The 17666-nt window shown below is 41.1% G+C and overlaps 1 protein-coding gene across 7 annotated transcripts; it reads right to left on the bottom strand.

The window, feature by feature from the left end:
* Positions 1 to 4537: 4537 nt before the first annotated feature.
* raf1 (Raf-1 proto-oncogene, serine/threonine kinase) lies at positions 4538 to 17283 on the bottom strand. 7 transcript variants are annotated; one of them, XM_023956719.1, is made up of 18 exons: positions 16651 to 17283; positions 13789 to 14014; positions 13575 to 13687; positions 12884 to 12986; positions 12635 to 12792; positions 12063 to 12152; positions 11286 to 11439; positions 10788 to 10907; positions 10603 to 10627; positions 10253 to 10368; positions 10049 to 10166; positions 9862 to 9946; positions 9577 to 9753; positions 9458 to 9504; positions 9256 to 9374; positions 8965 to 9096; positions 5388 to 5522; positions 4538 to 5293 (listed from the first exon to the last, which is right to left on the bottom strand). In XM_023956719.1, the coding sequence occupies exons 2-18, from the start codon at positions 13987 to 13989 to the stop codon at positions 5153 to 5155; spliced, it is 2034 nt and encodes a 677-aa protein (XP_023812487.1). In that variant the 5' UTR covers positions 13990 to 14014; positions 16651 to 17283; the 3' UTR covers positions 4538 to 5152. The 7 variants fall into 7 exon arrangements, with proteins under 7 accessions (XP_023812487.1, XP_023812483.1, XP_023812484.1 ...); XM_023956715.1 differs by having other exon boundaries at positions 16665 to 17282; XM_023956716.1 differs by lacking the exon at positions 16651 to 17283 and adding an exon at positions 16267 to 16349.
* Positions 17284 to 17666: the final 383 nt, after the last annotated feature.

Raw genomic sequence — 17666 nt, 5'->3', positions numbered from 1 at the left:
AGCAGTGAATCTCAAAAGTTAAAATCTACATATCCACATCTACCTCGCCTAGAAAATGGGGTTATCTACTGTAACAGCATATCTGTGAAGTATTACGACACTGAAATGTCTGATTTTGCTTTTCCTACATCTTTTTTTCACCTCTTGTTTGTCCTCACCCAGCTCTCTGGACTTTTTTTCCTCATGAGTGAAGATGCTTTGTCCTTAACTGGCTCATTATCTTCAAGGGAACTTCATCTTAACATCAATCACAGTCATGTCTGTTTGTGGGTGTGTTTCTTTGAAGACCTCAGCAGCATAAATGTGTTCAAATTCATCCAAAAAAGAAAAAAAAGATCTAAAAATGATCAATGTACAAAACAGTTCTGTATAAACAGCCCTGACAAGCTCAGTGATTGTTTTTCATGGATACGTCTAACCAGATGCAGAGTTTTTGTTGCCATCTGGTGTTGGATCACAAGCACAAGAACTCTGCAGTATGTCTATGTTGCTATGGTTACACGTCTGACCATGGAAGTTTGCAACCCATCTTAGAGAGCCTCTGAAATGAGGAGAACCAGCACCAGTAAGCGCTGCAGCACTGTGGATGAAGGGAGGCCTTGTCCCAGGAGAAAATGTAACCTGGTGATGATTAATGTCACGAAGGACTTACTTTCATCCGTCTTCTAACCCTAACAGTATAAGCAGACATGCTCAGACCTCCCATTTCACAGAAACTTTCTTCAATTCTGCTGGGGGATCCTAAGACACTCCCAGGTCATCCAAAGAAGTGAGTCCAGGGTCTTCCTCCGGGTTAGACATGACAGCAACACTTAACCAGAGAGCCATCCAGGAGGATTCCAAAAATAGTGGAACTGGTTTTCAAATAATCATGTATTTTGTGGTACAAGCACCAAATTTGCCCCTAGATTTGACTTAAGACCTCCACTTCTAGAAAAACACGTTTGCTAAGAGACAGTCCAAGACTTAAAAAATATCTGTAATATATATACTAGTATTCTGTACTGTAGGTACCCTTTAAAATAATAGTCTGCATTTCGACAACCCATATTTTGGAGACTATGGCAAATAGGCACTGAATCTTTTTGTAACAATTGACCATATGGCTGCCATCTTTAAAAATGGCAGCCATTGTAAATTTTTCTTGTGGCAAATTACTTTTTTTTTTTTTTTTTTAAAGAAGGGATCCTAAGCTACATCCGTCCATGTTTTGACACACTCTATCCCAGAGCCTAACCTGGATATTATTGGGGGAAAGTGGGGTACACCCTGGACAGGTCCCCAGCATGTCCCAGGGCCACACAATCACAGTCACACCTAGGAATAATCAATTAACCTATGAAGCATGTCTTTAGGAAGCTAGAGGGTCTGGTAAAAACCCATACATGCACTGGGCAAACATACCGTATTTTCCGGACTATAAGTCGCCCTTTTTGTCATAGTTTGGCAAGGGGTGCGACTTATACTCCGCAGCGACTTATATTAGAAATAAATTGAAATAAATACATTGTTAACCCTCCTGTTATGTTCATTTGTGAGGAACAGAGATGATGTTCCTGGGTCAATTTGATGTATGAGGTATGTTAAGTGTTAAGTGACTCAAAGAATCAGCAGACTTTTTTTTACAGTAAGATCTTGAAGGCTAAGAACATAATATTCTATTTTCCAATGATTTCATAGATTCAGAAATGCAATAAAAATGACAACTGTTTCTACAAATACAGGATGAAAACAGAGTATTAGTTGGCCAATGATGCTTCATGAAAGGAATAAATAAATAAGTTTGAGAAAAAATTACTGTGAAATTCTTAGATAAACAGTCTGCTATGATTGTGTCATATAAGGTTGTGAAAGTTAAAATGCGACTTATAGTCCAGTGCGACTTATCTGTGTTTTTTTCTACTTTATAATGCATTTTAGGGCTGGTGCGACTTATACTCCGGTGCGACTTATAGTCCGGAAAATACGGTATATACAAACATCCACACAAAAAGGTCTAGGCTGGGATTTAAACCAGGGCCTTCTCTCTAAGGCATGCTAACCACTGCACCAGCATGCAGCTTGTCTTAAGGTCCATCCATGGCAAATGTTGTGCTTGTTACACAAAACGCATGATTTGTCTGAAAAATCAACGTACACAATCGACTGGCTTCTCTCGATGTGGATGGAGGGCCTGTCTACAGAGAGCTTTGTCTTCCGGCTCAGCTCCTTCTTCCTTATATCGGATCAATACAGCTACTGCAGTACTGCAGCTGACTGACCATCAGTCTCTTCAGCAATCTTTCTCTCACTCAACAATAAGACCCCCAAATGCTTACCACATAAACCACCTTTTACTGAACAAAAACTACAGCCTTTTAATTGAAGTTGCTACTTTTTATTGCAGCTGCTTCAGACTCCTCTGGCACTCCAAAAAAGTAGTCCTGATGTCTTTGAAGTGTGCACCCATATTCATAAACTGAAAAACCTAAACCAAAAACACATGCTGTCCTACAACAGCCAGGATTCTAAACGAGACAAAAACAAAACCCAGCCTGAGGAAATAAATGCCTGACACGGAATGGAACAAAGTTCAAATCAAATCAAATCAAATCAAATCAAATCAAATCAAATGCATAAAAACTGCTTCTCCTGTTTTGAGCCGCTCAGAGCACGTTACATTTACACTTGTTTACATTGTAAACTTGCAAAATAAACCGAAGTTGTTTTTGCGTGGGATGGAATGGCAACAACAGTGTGCTAAAAACTATACCTGCAGTCTTAAAAAATGTGCAGTTTTTAAATACAAAACTTTATGAATAATTACTCAAGTATGGCAAATGACTTTCAGGCAAATCATTTAGACACCAAGTCATATGTTTTGATATGAAGTAAATGATAAGAGACTTTAATATGTTGTGTTTTATAAAATGATCATGTTAATATTAAAATTCTTTGAGATAGTTTTTTCCTCCCACATCAAAATACAAGGGCCTAAAATGCACCGTTTATTAGTATTTAAGAAATGGCGGTGTAGTGGTTGGCGCACTCACCTTAAGGCTAGGAGGCCCTGGTTTGAATCCCAGATGGGTTCTTTTGTGTGGAGTTTGCATGTTCTCCAAAGCGTACATGGAGGCACTCCAGCTTCTCCCACAGTCCAAAAACGTGCTTCACAGGTTGATTGACATTTCTAAGTTGCCCCTAAGTGTGAGAATGTGGCCCTGGGACAGACTGGTGACCTGTCCAGAGTGTACCCCACCTTCCCCCAGCACTAGCTGATATAGGCTCCAGCAACCCTGTGACCTCAAAAGGGAATCAGTGATTTCAGATAATGGACCGATGGCATTCTAATTTAGGTTCTACTGAAAGAACAGAGGTTTAATTTGAGTAAATGTGCAGCGATGAAAAAGAATGATCATAAATTAAAAAACATATATCTCTAAAATATATGGGACAATTTTGCTGAAGGATTATATAAAAACAAATTACCTCAGCTCTTTATAAATTACTGAAAAACAGAATCATTGTGAGCAGACGTTTGTCCTAAATGGTGGTCGGAGTTTTGGGAAATCAAGGTAAATACTAAGAGATCCCTCTTCTGAATTTGCTTCGAATGTCAATTACGTGAAATTCCAACCAAAACTTAGAATTGTGTATTTTATTCCAAACCCAGCAGAGCATTTCTAAAGAAACCTAATAATAGCTCAGCACTGTCACCAGGTGTTGAAAGTGGGTGGGCCTGGGGGAGTTGTGCAAACAAACATGAGGGAAATTTCAAAAGGTGTGACAAACCTGGAGGGTCACGGTCAGACCTGCAAGTAAGGAGGTCATTCTGTGCACAAATAGGACTTTTGATCACATGCACTTTCTTCCAGTAAAAAATATGAAGTTAAAGTAGGTCTTATATCTTTATGTCCTTACTAGTCTGACTCCCAAGTACTTTGGATTACTAAACAAAAAAAACCCACTAGGTGGGGCTAGAACATGTCTCTAAATAACAAAGCCTGTCGGGATGCAGCAGAACAATTTTAAAAGTAGATGTTTTGGCTGTTTTACTTTTTTGTATCAACTTTAACCCGACCTTACCTATGATGAAAGTAAGGTAAACTGGAACTTTATTCAAGTGTCTATGTTGCTGCTACAGTTCCTTTAAACTCAAGTGTACTACAGGACCTAAAGGTGAGTTTTTTTTAAAAACAGCATCTAACCGTCCTCTCCCCACCTGCTTGCTGCTCCCCTGAGGGTACGGCGGCTGGGAGGCGCACAGCGCCATCAGCCAATGGCGGATTTCCTCAGCTGTACATCGTGACGGTCTCCAGGGGAGGTTGCTTCTCTACAGCAAACATTACACCATGTGACAAAGAATGGCAGGACTTCTTTGAGCTGGGGATGTCAAATAAACACCAATGACCTCCTTTGCTGCCCTTTAGAATAAAGATTCTTATTTGTGTGAAGAATTTCTTTAGAGGTGACACAAGAAATGAGTGGTTAAATGCTTTCATATTTACGACACCTGTCAGCTTTATCATGAGAAGTAAAAAATAAAACTGAGCAGAAACCATTTTTAAAACCTTTACTTTTGCTTAAATGTGCAGATTTCCATTATTCACACTCGCTGTCAGACAGACTTTGGATTAAAACAAAAGAGAACCCCAATAAAGGCAAGAAGAACCCCCCAAAAAATCCCCATATTTACTCCATTACCGTTTAAGACGATGCAAAAATCAACTACTGTGCAACTAGATCGACTACTTCCAACGGCTTTGTGACAACCACAAGTGAAGGAGGGGAAACTGCGCAGGCTCTGAAGTCCATGCTTTGTTTCTTCAGGGGGGTTTTCAAAAGTCCTCAGGTCCTGCGCCTCACAACACAGACAAAGATCTGCTTCCAAAACTTCCTTCAAGATCTCCTGTGTCTCAGGTAGCTGTGTGTGCATATATTTACAGCCTAAACCAAAAAACCTTTCAGATACTCCTTCAGACATGATGTACCTGTAGGATGACCTTCCCCCTTCATATGAGCACCCATGCTGTCCCATAATCCAACGGTTTAGGTGATCTCCCTCCTTCCCTTCCCTCTTGCTTTTGAGCATGGCCTTCTATATGATTGCAGGGAGTTGTGCTTGATTTTGGAGGAGAGGGGTCAGGAGAAGGAAGCGGGACGGTCTGAGCCTTCAAAAGACGGGCAGTTTGGTGGAAGTCAGAGTGTAGGTGTTGATGTCTTCCGGGTGGGAGGCTCTGTGCAAGGACGGCTCCGAGGCACTGCGGTTGATCTTTGGGAGGGCGTGCTGCAAGAGCTCGATGGAGGACAGGATCTAAAAGAGACGGAGGAGGGAACGACGTGAGCGGAACAGAAGCAGAACATATTCCCTCGGGTCGGAAGCTAGAGTTTCAGAGAGCGGCTTTCACCTGCGGAAAGAGAGGCCTCTCGTCCTTGGACTTCTTGATGCAGTCGGCCACCAACCTTTTCATGGCCTTGGGGCAGTTCTTGTAGAGCTTACTGAGGTCTGGGGACAGACAGCATCTTCCCACCATGAAAATAATCTGCAAGGTAAAGGTCAAAGGGTACTGTAGTTTATAAGTTGTGTGTGATTTTTTTTTTGTATAGGCTGGCCAGGGGTGCAACTTCCACTCAGAGGGGACTTACATGTGATCTTTTAAAAACAAACGTAGAGACATATATTTATTATTTTCCTTCTAACAACTGGTTGCCCTTTCACAATTGTTTCTCACTGACAACCGCTAGAGAACACTCTAGGGGTATGTATCAGTATTTGCTATTAAAAACAATGCAGAAGAAAAAAACTCTGTCCAAAATAAACATCTGATCATTTCCTCCTGAACTTTATATTATTTTTCTTATTTGACATTATTATTCTTGTTTTTATCGTTTCCTTTCTCTGACTAATGCGGGACGGTAAGTCTCAAACTGGGTTACAGTAGAACGTAAAAATCGCAGTTGGTTCGAATTTCTTTGGGTTTTCTTATTTTTTTTTTTTTGCTTCTGCGACTTATACTCCAGAAAATACGGTAATCAGCACTAAATAAAAGTGACGGCACTTGAAAGAGCTGACCAGCTGAGGTCAGAGTCATACTGCAGGGGGACAGACGAGCCTGAGTCAGCAGTCTGCCCTGCAAGAACTTTCTAAATACACCCAGTGAGTCTAAGGTGACAGACATTTAAAACACTGGAGCTATTGTGAAGGCACAAGTGCACAATGCTGCAGAGAGGCGAGATGAAAGGAGCGCTTTATGCGCCTGCCAGAACCGCTTACGACAAGTTACAGTATCGACGGGGACAACAGTGGATTGAAGTGCTCGTATGGGGAGACTTTGTTCACAACAGACAAAAAGCCCACTACAGATGGACAAATGCAGTCACGCTCACACACCCCGTTTCTTACATAGGGTTGTGTTACAGCATCTAAAATTAGCCTAGAGGTGTCCATCCCGGGAGGGTGACGGGGTTTGGGCAACTTCCACAGCTCTTTTTCATCCAGCGCCACGCCATCTTCACGCCCGGACCCAAACAAGAACTTTGCTAAGACAAATGTCTGCAGTTCCAGCTCTGAGTGACGGTCAGGACTGCCACAGTGAGAGACACTGTGCGGTATTGCTATGACGATCCATACTTTTCTTTAAAGTAAATTTTATGTTGATTATTTCGATGATGTATTGTGATTTTAATGCATTTTTCTGTTTTGTGAAGCACCTTGAATTACTTTGTGTATGAATTGTGCTATAAACTTGCCTTGCCTTGCCGACCGTAATGTGGGGATGATAGAAAAGTGTCTATTGTGCCATTTCTCTCTCTATTTGATCAAATATTACAACAAATGTCTCATGAAATAGCCTGTGACGATTGTATCAATGTTGTCAAAATGCATTCTATTTTTTGAGGGTAAAATAAAGAGAAATAAAAAAAAGATTTTTTGCAGAGACTCCATCTTGGGGTTTTTCGACATGACGCTGCTTTACGTTCTTTGAGTCGGACTAGACGTGATTTAGCTCACCGCTTTTCCCCACGTCACAATCCATTGGAAGTATTTCTACTGCGGAAATGGTCAAAGAGTAACGGTAGTTCGAGCCTGTTATTTTGAGGTTGCTGGCGACATCTCCGCTGTCAAAGGGTTTTTAACATGCGAGTTTGGTTCAACCTCAACGTTTCATTTAGACACCACTTTACTATAAGACCGTGATTCATATCGTGATACAGTGATCCATCGCTATATTGCAATTCATCTTTAGCCGTCTCGCTGTTTCGCGGAGTTGTTTCTATGTTTTATGAGAGAAGATAAATCTTTGTAAATCCACAAACAAATTAAATACAAGGTCAAAACAATGTGAAAATTGTCTTTACAAAAAGAGGTAAAAGCTCCACTGAACTATATGCAAAGTTGTAAAGATTTATTCCAAGAGGGTATCGCAATAATGTGTTATAACTCTTCCTATGCTCGTCTTAAACCAGAAATTTCAAAGCTCAAATTTTTTTGAAACCTTCAAAAACTTTGATGAAAACTATACTAATGGGCTGGTTGGTTTCATCGCTGCCTCATTGTAAACAGTCGATGTGATTGGCAAACTCACCGGTGAGTTCAGGAACAACTGAGGGTTCATTCATTTCCATACATTTGATGTATTATGGGAATATTATTTTGGAGGAAATCTGGCAAAACCATTGAAATGCTGCATAAGAGAGCATAAAAAACTGCTAATGAAAACAATTAAAGTTTTCTCTGGATCATCCTACAAAGAGCAGTCATGTAAAAGCTGCAGATCTATCTTTAAAAACAAATTATACAGTTTAAACTGAACATGAAAAAACATGCAGCCTTAAATAAACTGAAGTGCAGAACTGATGGCCAAAACCCACATGAGTGAAAGTAAAAATTCCATAGTTTCTAATCACTTTTTTACTACGTTTTTACATTGTATTTTTCCAGAACTGAAAATAACTAAAAAGTGCGGCCGCAGACACGCCCATCACTAAGTGGTTTTGCGTCTGTTATCGGCCGGCCGCGTGAGTCACTTCTGTTTTTCCAACTTCCCCCCTCTGTTCTCCGTCAACAATATAACTGAACAGAAACGTTTCAAAACCAGAGCTTTGTAGGTTTAATTAAAAGCTTCCACCTCTGATCCACACTCGTCTAAAGTACCTAATGATGTCGCTTCCCAAATGCAAAACAAAAACTTTTTCAGAGAAACATGTCACAATGAGGGGAGCAATAAGTGGATTCAGATTAAGTTTGACTGAAACTGTGGTTAGCTGTGTCTGAGGATACCACAAGTTTTGTCTTTGATATCCTTAATTATTATGTTTAAGGGACAAAGTCAAAGAATTCTGTCACTTTAGGTCCCTTTAAAGACCCATTTTGATTATTTTTTAACTATTGTAAGAGCATTTCCAACTATGATGACCGTTTTTTGGCAAAATCCGAAAACCTGTCATTTTCTAGGACTGTTTCTGCAGAACAGCAGTCCATTAGCAATTCACCTCCGAGTTGTGGGCGGGACCGTTGGCATGGAGCAACCCAGACCCCCCTTCCCTTCGATGTTGTGCACAAACATGTTCTTTTTATTCTTTTTTTTTATCAATTTGAATGAAGAAATGGTCAGAAATACAGTTTCAAGTTTAATTGTATTGATATATGGAAGGTAAAGGCAAGTTTCATCGGAAAAATGCCACAAGAACAATCTAAAAACACCATTTTCATCTGAGTGGCTCTTTACAAGAAGGATGTGATTGACGGCACACTTTAAGCCTTTCTCCACCATGAGTTTTCTGGAAAATGTCTGTTTTTTAGGAGGAAAAAATTTATGAATGGAGCGTCACAACCGTGGCTTTTCCAGGTCATCTTAAACTAATTTGTGAGTTTGCGATTCTTTGGCAATGGCTTTTTGAATCTGATATCACCTTGAATTTCTTCAATCTTTTTTTTTTTTACACTCTTGTGCACAACGGATGTTACAATACCTGTGATTTTACCTGATCTCTGTTTGCGATCTGGGAGTACGGGAGCTCTCCTGTCATGAGCTCAAAGAGAACAATTCCATAGGAATAGACATCAGATTGGAAACTGTAGGGGTTATTATCCTCCATCCGGATAACCTCAGGAGCCTGTCAGTCACAAGAAAAGAAAGAAAGCTTTTTATAGTTGGCATCCACTAAAAGAATCATTTAACTTTTTGTCTATTTCTAAGTTGTTGTTGTTGTTTTGTTTTTTTAACAAAATCCTGCTGTTGGGACACTGCTTGTGATCTTGATGGAGTTACTAACCATCCAAAGAATGGATCCGGAAGGTTGCTCCACCTGATGTGAGCCGCTCCACCTGGCCTTCACCGTTGCAAGACCAAAGTCCCCAATTTTCACTGTTAGCCCTTCATGCAAAAAGATGTCTGCAATTTTGTCAAGGATTTACACAAGGAAACACAATTCATTCAGAACTTTGCACGTTTTAGTGAAAAAACTGAAAGGATACTGTTAGACTTCATGTCCCGGTGGATGATGTTCTTAGCATGAAGATAGCTACAATAGAAAAATGGAATATTAGACAGATTTCCTTTGAAACACGAGGGGAGTTCTCCTTTTGTGACTTACTCCATGCCCTGAGCTGTCTGTCTGGCAATATCTATAAGCTGGATCATCTTGAAATTAGTCTCCAGGACGTGAATGTGTTTGTAGAGGCTGCTGCCCTCACACCACTGGGTCACAATGGCGAGGTTGTCCTTCGTCATGTAGCCCATGAACAGCAGGATGTTGACATGTCGAGTTTTCCTGCACCCACAAACAAAGAGGAGCAAATCCACAAACAGGGAAATGCCACAATGCAAATACAGTTTAGGTAAAGGTTTGATACAGATGGAAGACAGTCAGTCCATTTACCTCAGGACTGCCACTTCATTTCTGAATGCCTGGAGCTGCTCCGGTGTGGGGTCAGTCACCTTTAAAATCTTTACTGCTACATCACCTGCGAATGACAGCTATGAATTAAGCTCATATCAAAGGAGGCGTGCTTCTTTCTTCTTTGATGCTGAATATGTGTAAAGTCTGGGATGAGCATGTCTCATACCGTGCCATTTTCCTTTGTATACAGTTCCAAAGGAGCCCGAACCGATGCGGGAGTGCAGATACACCTCACTGGCTTCAATCTCCCAGTAGTAACTGGAGTCGCGCTTATCTCGAGGCTTCTGGATGGACAAAAAACCAACCAGACGTCGCACCTTTAAATAAGACGTGACAAGCTCGTATTTTCGTCTGTGCCGACGTGACTTACAATTTTATTTTTCTCCTGAGCAGTGAAGGACGGGGCCCTCTCCCTCTGGGCAGGGGTGGGGGTCTTGGATTGTGAATGGGACCAGCCTGTTGGGCTCTGGTTAGGTGAACTCCCCGCTGCACGAGCACAGAAAAAATGCTCACAGGTGCACGGCAAAACATTTATTTTTAAATTAATAGTCCAGCGGGCAAAGATTAGCTGAGGCTGTTTAAGTGTAATGCATTGTTTTCAGATATCAAATCTCTCTTTGTAACAGGTTCCTCTAAAAGAGGCTGTGGCAGGAAGCAGTATGTACGCAGACTGACAATTATGTGGAAAGTAAAAGAGGAAGAGTGACGCAGCAGACTTACCTGAGTCATGGTCTCGCATTGCATCCTAGAAAAATAAAAGCCACATTTAATTAGGATTAATAACCTTACTCAAACTGAAGATTACGAAAGCCCACGCCATGCTGCCATGTGTGGTTTTAAACCCAGGCGATAAGATGTGAAGACAGGTAAAGGCATGCCAGTCAGACTGCACACAGCTCTCTAACCTGTTCTGGACTCTCAGATGGGACCTCAACAAAAGACTGGGAGAAGTGCACAATACCTACTTTCCTCTTCAGCCAGAATCTGTGGCACCAGGAGCTGGCAGAGGGGCTCAGGCAGTCTAGCTACTCCACAGTAAGGGACAAGACAACAGGCCAAAGAGGAGACAGAATAGAGAGGGAAGTGAGGGTGAAGAAAAAGGATGCTAACTGGACAGCACACAGAGGGCTTTATTTAGCCTGTAAATCACAACACTACTGCCTTGAATTCAAATGGCCACATTTATTCAAAGATCTAGTTGGAGGCGGGATGTCAGCTCTGAGGAGATTTGGGATTCACAGGTTGTGAGGAAGAGGAGCGTGAGACTAATGAAGAAAAAGAAGGGGAAAAGGTAGAACAGGGAAGGCAGAAATACTTGGCATGCCTAAGATGTATGTAGGCTGACAAGAAACACGGGGATATTTCAGGACCTGCTGGACCAAGACAGGGTGGTGTGGAGTTACCTCGATCATGCTGCTGTCTACAGGCAGAGTGGTGCTGCCCATGTGGACGTTTGGTGTAGACGTGGAGCGCTGCCTCTGGGAGAGACCTCCGCCCGGCGGCGTGTAAGGCTCTGTGTCGTTGAAGGCGTGGGAGGTGGAGAATCTGTGGGCGGAGCTGTGGAGGCCCCCAAAAAGGAAAACGTTCATTTTATAAGTGACCTTCTCTTGCTACCATTTCCGTCCTTTACTTTTTCTTAGCTAAACCATATTTATTTTAGTTCAGGAGTGAATGCACTCCAAAAAAAATCCAAAAATGTAAAACGTCAGTAATGATCTAATCTGGATCCTTTCTTGTGTTCGGTTGAGATTGCAGAAGCATTTAGAGATGAAGGTTAACTGATCAGGCCAAAACCTGTCAGACAACACCATGACTTTGTCTAAAATGACTTCAGAGTTTCTACAAAGACAATGAAAACCAACTGCATGCATCCGCTCTGCTTGTTGCAAACTGTCCCGCTTTTGAGGATCCTGAAAATAGAATACATTTAATACTTTGTGGCCGCTAATCTGGTGGCTCAAATAGCTTCGATTGTCTTTTGTGCCGTTTTATTCGCTCCCAGAAACTCTGTTCACGCCCGGTTAGATAAACCGGTGAACTGGGGAGCATTCGAGAAGATAACATAAACATCCTTAAAACGGAGATTTTTGTTAAAACAAACTGCACTTAAAAATACGGCAGCAAGCATCAATCAAACAATCTTTTGAGGATGAGACGGAGGCCAACAATCACAATCTCACCTTGGAAAGCGAGTTAAGGAGTCCCTCACACGCCGGGAAGTTGGCGGCGGGAAGGACGGGCCGCCGCTCTCCCCGGGTGTCGGACATAACCTGAAGGTACGAAAACCATTTAAAACGAATGCTGACAATCATAAACATCTCGATCACCAACATTTGCTTCACTAAATAAAGGAAAACATGTTGTTTTTTACTTGGATAGTGGTCATGTCTCAACAGAGAAACTACTGAAATTTTTTTCTTTTTTTAGAATTCCTTCACATTCCTCTACTCCCAGCACTGTCTGCTTATAGTCTGGTTTTATTGCTTATCTTTGAAGAAAATTTAAATAATAAATTTGCATACATGAAATAAAATGAAAAGACAACTTCTACATTCACTAAACAAACATGCAAATGATTTTTAAAAAGTGCAGCAGCAGTTGACACGAATTTCCTCTTTGGTCTTGGTGACCTTTCTACTTCTATGGCAACTAAACCGAACGACGATAATGGTGAAGGTAAAAATGACCAAAAACCACTTGATACATCTGTGCACAAATAGCTACTTTATCCAATAACCTCCTAAATACTTACAGGAGTTGTCTGATATTGCTCCAGTCCACACACATTGTGGGCACTTTGGTGCTACAATGCTCGTGGAATTTGTAGCCGCAGGTTTGGCAGCGGAATCCATTCAAGAGAAACTTCTGGCAAATGTCACAGAATGCTAGCTTGAGATATGTTTTACGAACCTGAAAATGACGACAACACCAACAACAAAAAATATAGTGTTGATGTCTGGAAATCTATGAAATGTTTGTCAAAGATACTCAGACCACATACAAAGTTATGCGTCGTCAAGGGAACGTGATCTAAAACCTCCACCAGCAGCTCTTCTCCAATCAGAGAGGTCGAGTCGGTGTTCCAGTCCATCCTTAGTTTCTTGCTAGTGAAAAAAGAAACAAGACAGCCAACACATAAATAGAGCATCTTAAAGATCTGTGTGTGTTGGATCTTTACAGTCCTACTCCGATCATCTTTTGCAGAGTGACAGTGGTTTGTTAAACATTAAAATCTGAATTGTGGACGGGACTGTTGGCACGGAGCAACCCCGCCGCCCTTCCACTCCCCATTGCTGAAAAGCTCTCTGTTTACACGCCCTCCCGCTAGCTGACAGCCCCTCACAACCCCCACTTAACATTAACGGTGCAACGAAAACAGAACGCAATATTGGAAGTCTCCAGCCGTACAGTTTTTAACCAGATGTCAGCTTGGATGAGGAAAATGAAGACGTACATCGATCTAGTCGTGTGGCCCACCAAGAGTATTTTCAACGTCACAAATGCACTCTTTTTCAACTGAATGTTTTCATCTGCTCTCAATTCATACAATTTGAATAAAATAATCCTCAGAAATTCATTTTTGAGCTAAATTTTCATTTTATATGCCACTAGAACATGTTTAGAAACACAATTTTCCTCAGAGTGGGTCTTTAAACCCCTGCTTAGAAAACACTTTTAGTTCTAAAACTCACTTGGTCTGTCCTGGATGTAGCCTGAAGACGGCGCAGCACTGAGGCTGCAGGCCTCGCACTTTCAGCGCTTTAATGAGGCAGTTGAAAAGAGTCATACCCGGTCGTACGTTAACCTGACACAGAATGGGAATTAGTTACAACATGTGTGCACTGTTTTGGAAGTCGATTTCAGAGTCCTGGAAATAGGCATGAAGTTTTGCGCTATTGAACTCACCACAGTGCGCTGCTGGTTTGGGAGGTAGACACGGATTGTGCTGCTGGCCTTGGAGTCTGGTGTCCTGCTGTCGTCTGAGGAGCGTCGCTGGCTGGGAAAACCCTGGACCATGGTCGGGGAAAGGCAGGGGCCCTCAAATGCAGAGTCCTTCATTCCAAATCCATTGCTCAGAGTCCTCCAAGCTCCCTGAAGGTGCTCCATTAGTAAGGCGAACTGTCACGATAGTCTAAAAAAAAAATAAGATGGTCAAGAGCTCAAGCATCTTTTTGGGAGAAGTTGTAAAAGATTTGTTGTGCAATTTTGGATTAGGCCTAGCACAAAACGGAAAATGTATCGCCATGGTGATACCAGCCTGTGCAATACACGTATTGCAAAAGACGTCGTACACTGCAATAAATGGTTACCTTAAATGTTTGCACACATGTTAAAACAATTTCATGGGAGCTTGACATACTTAAAAAATATTGTCTCTTGCACATTTGACCAATCAGATGTCCCCTTTACATCTTTGATCAATCGAGTAAAGCCCTGTTTTGTTAGATGCTCGCCTCCTATGTAGACTGGGTCATGTGGAGAAAAATTATTATTTAATTATTATTATTTATTATTATTATTATTTATTTTTTTGCTAAACAGCAATACTCAGCCGACAGCAACATTTGCCTCTTATTAAGGCGGAAAACATTTTATTTAGATGTCAAAAATTGGAATTGAGGTCATCTCTAAATATAATCTCACTAGGTATGCCCTCACCAGATTAAACTAAGACTAGGGCCCTTTCAGAGGGGGCTGCAGCAGCCGTTAAAACAGTATTACAACAAAATTAAGGACATTTTGGCTAATGTAACACAAAATCTGAGACAAATGAACCAATTGCACAACGTGCAACGACAACAATTGAACTAAATATACGTTCAATGTTTGACCTGAAATATAGGAATGATGATAACAATCAGGATTTGTGTACCATTTAAAACCACACACATAATAAGCAGAGCTAAAAATAACTGGAGTCAGTGTTCACAGCTTGGGATGAACCATCACAACCGAACCCTCTGCTTTGTTTCTAGTGCACACTGTGGCCTTATGTTGTAAATATAGATACACACATACAGGTAGTGTTTTTCCCGGTTTACTTTCACCCTCCCTCCCAAAAAAAAAAACCCCTTTTCCAGTTACCTCTATTGTGTTTTACCCCAAAACGTGCAGTCTCCGAGGGCAATATTTACTGTAAAGTAGTACTGGCTAGCTGTCACGGGAGCCATGATTAATATGCAGAAAAGTTTTTTTTTTTAACTGTACTCTGCAGGACAAGAGCTTTTATCCATCCACAAGACAGTATTTAACTTTGGGGGTGAAATACAGTCCCCATATTTAATTTTATAGGCGGTTACGCCACTCAAACTCCAATGAAAACAATCAGCTCCAAACCCTGAGTTTGAAGTGTGGATAAAAACTTTATCAGCAGCGTAGCACTGTTTGATGACGTATGGGAACGTGTTAAGGTAGCAGAGCATTAACAAATAAAAGCTGAATTAAACGAAGACCGTGTCTAACATGGCAACTCTACCAGTGGGTAACGGTGATGTTATGTGAGGCCTTATAGTTCCTGTTACAACAGTTAGAGTCTGAAGGCCCTCAGAGGCGAACCGTTTCGCCAATAAGTGAAGTCCAAAGCTATCCTAGTACTCGGTTTCCCTTCGTTTCGAGAGTCCATTTTTGTGTCCGCGTGCGCTCCGTGGAAGTAAATTAACTCCTCGCGCGAGCTAGCAAACACAAGCAAGACATGCTGCAAGCTGCAGCCAGTACGTGCTCACCAAGAGAAGTTCAAAAACTTGGGCTCCGCCATAACTTCAGGAAAAAGTGGCGTCGGTGACATCATCAGGATTTTTTTTTTGCAACGCATTCAAAGAAAAGATGGAGAGAACGTCAGGACTGCTGAAACGGGGGGAGACGTGTATCCGCCGGTTCGGTTGTGTCGAATAATCCTCTGCGTCCGGAGAATGTTGCATTCATATAAAGGTCACAGGCGAGTCTCTTTCACGGAAAACTTTCCTTCTTCCTCGTCTCCCGGTGGTTAAATTGGAACAAAAATGTTGTTCGCATAAAAAGTCAGACTGTACTGAGATTTTTTTTAATTCACCTTTAAAGTCGAACCTCCATTAGTTTCTGCAAGTGCTCCATTATTTACATTGTTTAGATTTGAAGGCGTGCGTCCGCCCGACGCCACGGATTGAAACTAGACCTTGCAGTCAAAACAAGACCTGCAAGCATCGCTCACGCTGACTGCGCAGCTGGAGGACCAGCCGAAGTCCTCCCACTTCTTCGGCTTTATTCGTAAATAATTGAAAAGAAACAGTTTTGTCTGTAATACAGACCTGTGAAGTCATATTTTACACCGGATTTCGTCCATTCTTATCCCCCAGTAAGTGTTCGTTTAGGCTATTTTGCTTCAAAAGCGCATTTATGTTTACTTACGTTTGCAAATCTTTCAGAAAACGCAAAAAGCTAATGGACTTACACCGGAGGTCTTCATTGGTTTACGCTCATGGCTAATAAGTATTTCATTACATTTCCAAGCGCGCCACCTGGTGGCACAGACGGGTTATTGCAACCCTGAAATTTATCTGCTTCTTTGTAGTAAATCTGAGCCAAAACTGACATATTTGGTCTAAAAATATCAATAAACCACAATGTGAAGCCATGTAATATAAATAATCACAATACAAACTGGTATTTTAGCCAAGTAGAACAAAAGAACCACGTCATTACTTGTTCTACCTTTGTAAGATCTTTAACCATAATAATTTCTGGCAAGTAATGTCCATTTATTCTTAAAGCAGTATCATTCTGAAAACATACCAAACTTATCTCACCATGTGATCATCATCTCTGTGACGTCCTGGCCTGAAAGGATCCTCCGAGGTCCCCTTATCCCAGATGGCTCCAGTATCCTCCAAAGCAATGAAGGAGTTTTATCATCATACCAGGCAGTGTGTTGTGTCCTGAGCGCTGGATATCTCCATGAGCAGCTCTTTGCACAGTTTTACCAAGACAATAAAGCCACAAAGCTGTAGGTTTATTCTATACTTTCCCAATAAACACTTTTCATCTGTAACTATCCGTAACTTCACATTTCACCCATCTTCTCCGACAGCAGGCTTTTCTAACCCAATCTCAGAAGTAACTGAAACACAGAAATACTAAACAGTGTTCCAGTGAGGATGGGGCAGGGCTTTGTCATGGGGCTGGCTTTTAAGGTGCTCCAGCCCATATGCAGAACCACAACTCTGTTTTTAGTGACGCTGAATAAAATCCATCATTTTACACAATCCAGATCGATCCATTACAAGTTATTAGACATGATCAGATTTAATAGGATGCAAAAATGAGATATTAGACAAATCAAACGACGAAAGCTTTCCATCCAAATCCACCTTAAGACTGGTGAAAGCGTCTCTTCCACGTATTGATCTAGGAGAGCACTCAGGACAGTTAGCTGAGATGTTTTCAGCTCCTATGACATGTGTACCTTTCAATACTCAAAAATAAATAGAAGACTGATGAAATATTAAAGTTTATTGTTTTACAAACAAACAATGACATAAACTATAGGTTGAATTGACCCATTATTAGTTTAATTCCAGTAAACAGCTTAAGGATCTGTCTTTTTACTTTATTTCTTTAAATTTGGCTTATTTGGAATAAAGATAATTGTAATACAGCTGTTGTTTACAGTCTATTAAAATCGGAGTTATTCAGTTATTTACTTTCACATTTCTCATGTATTTTAATTTTTTTTAATGAAAAAGTGTTAAAATATTTTTTTTAATTCAGCCACTAAAAATCAAACCTCCATGCAATTTCCAAATTGCATG

This window comes from Oryzias latipes, chromosome 7 (genome assembly GCF_002234675.1).
Source record: "Oryzias latipes chromosome 7, ASM223467v1".
Classification (NCBI taxonomy): domain Eukaryota; kingdom Metazoa; phylum Chordata; class Actinopteri; order Beloniformes; family Adrianichthyidae; genus Oryzias; species Oryzias latipes.
The sequence above is the reverse complement of the archived record's forward strand: the minus strand, read 5'-3'. Positions and strand labels throughout refer to the sequence as shown.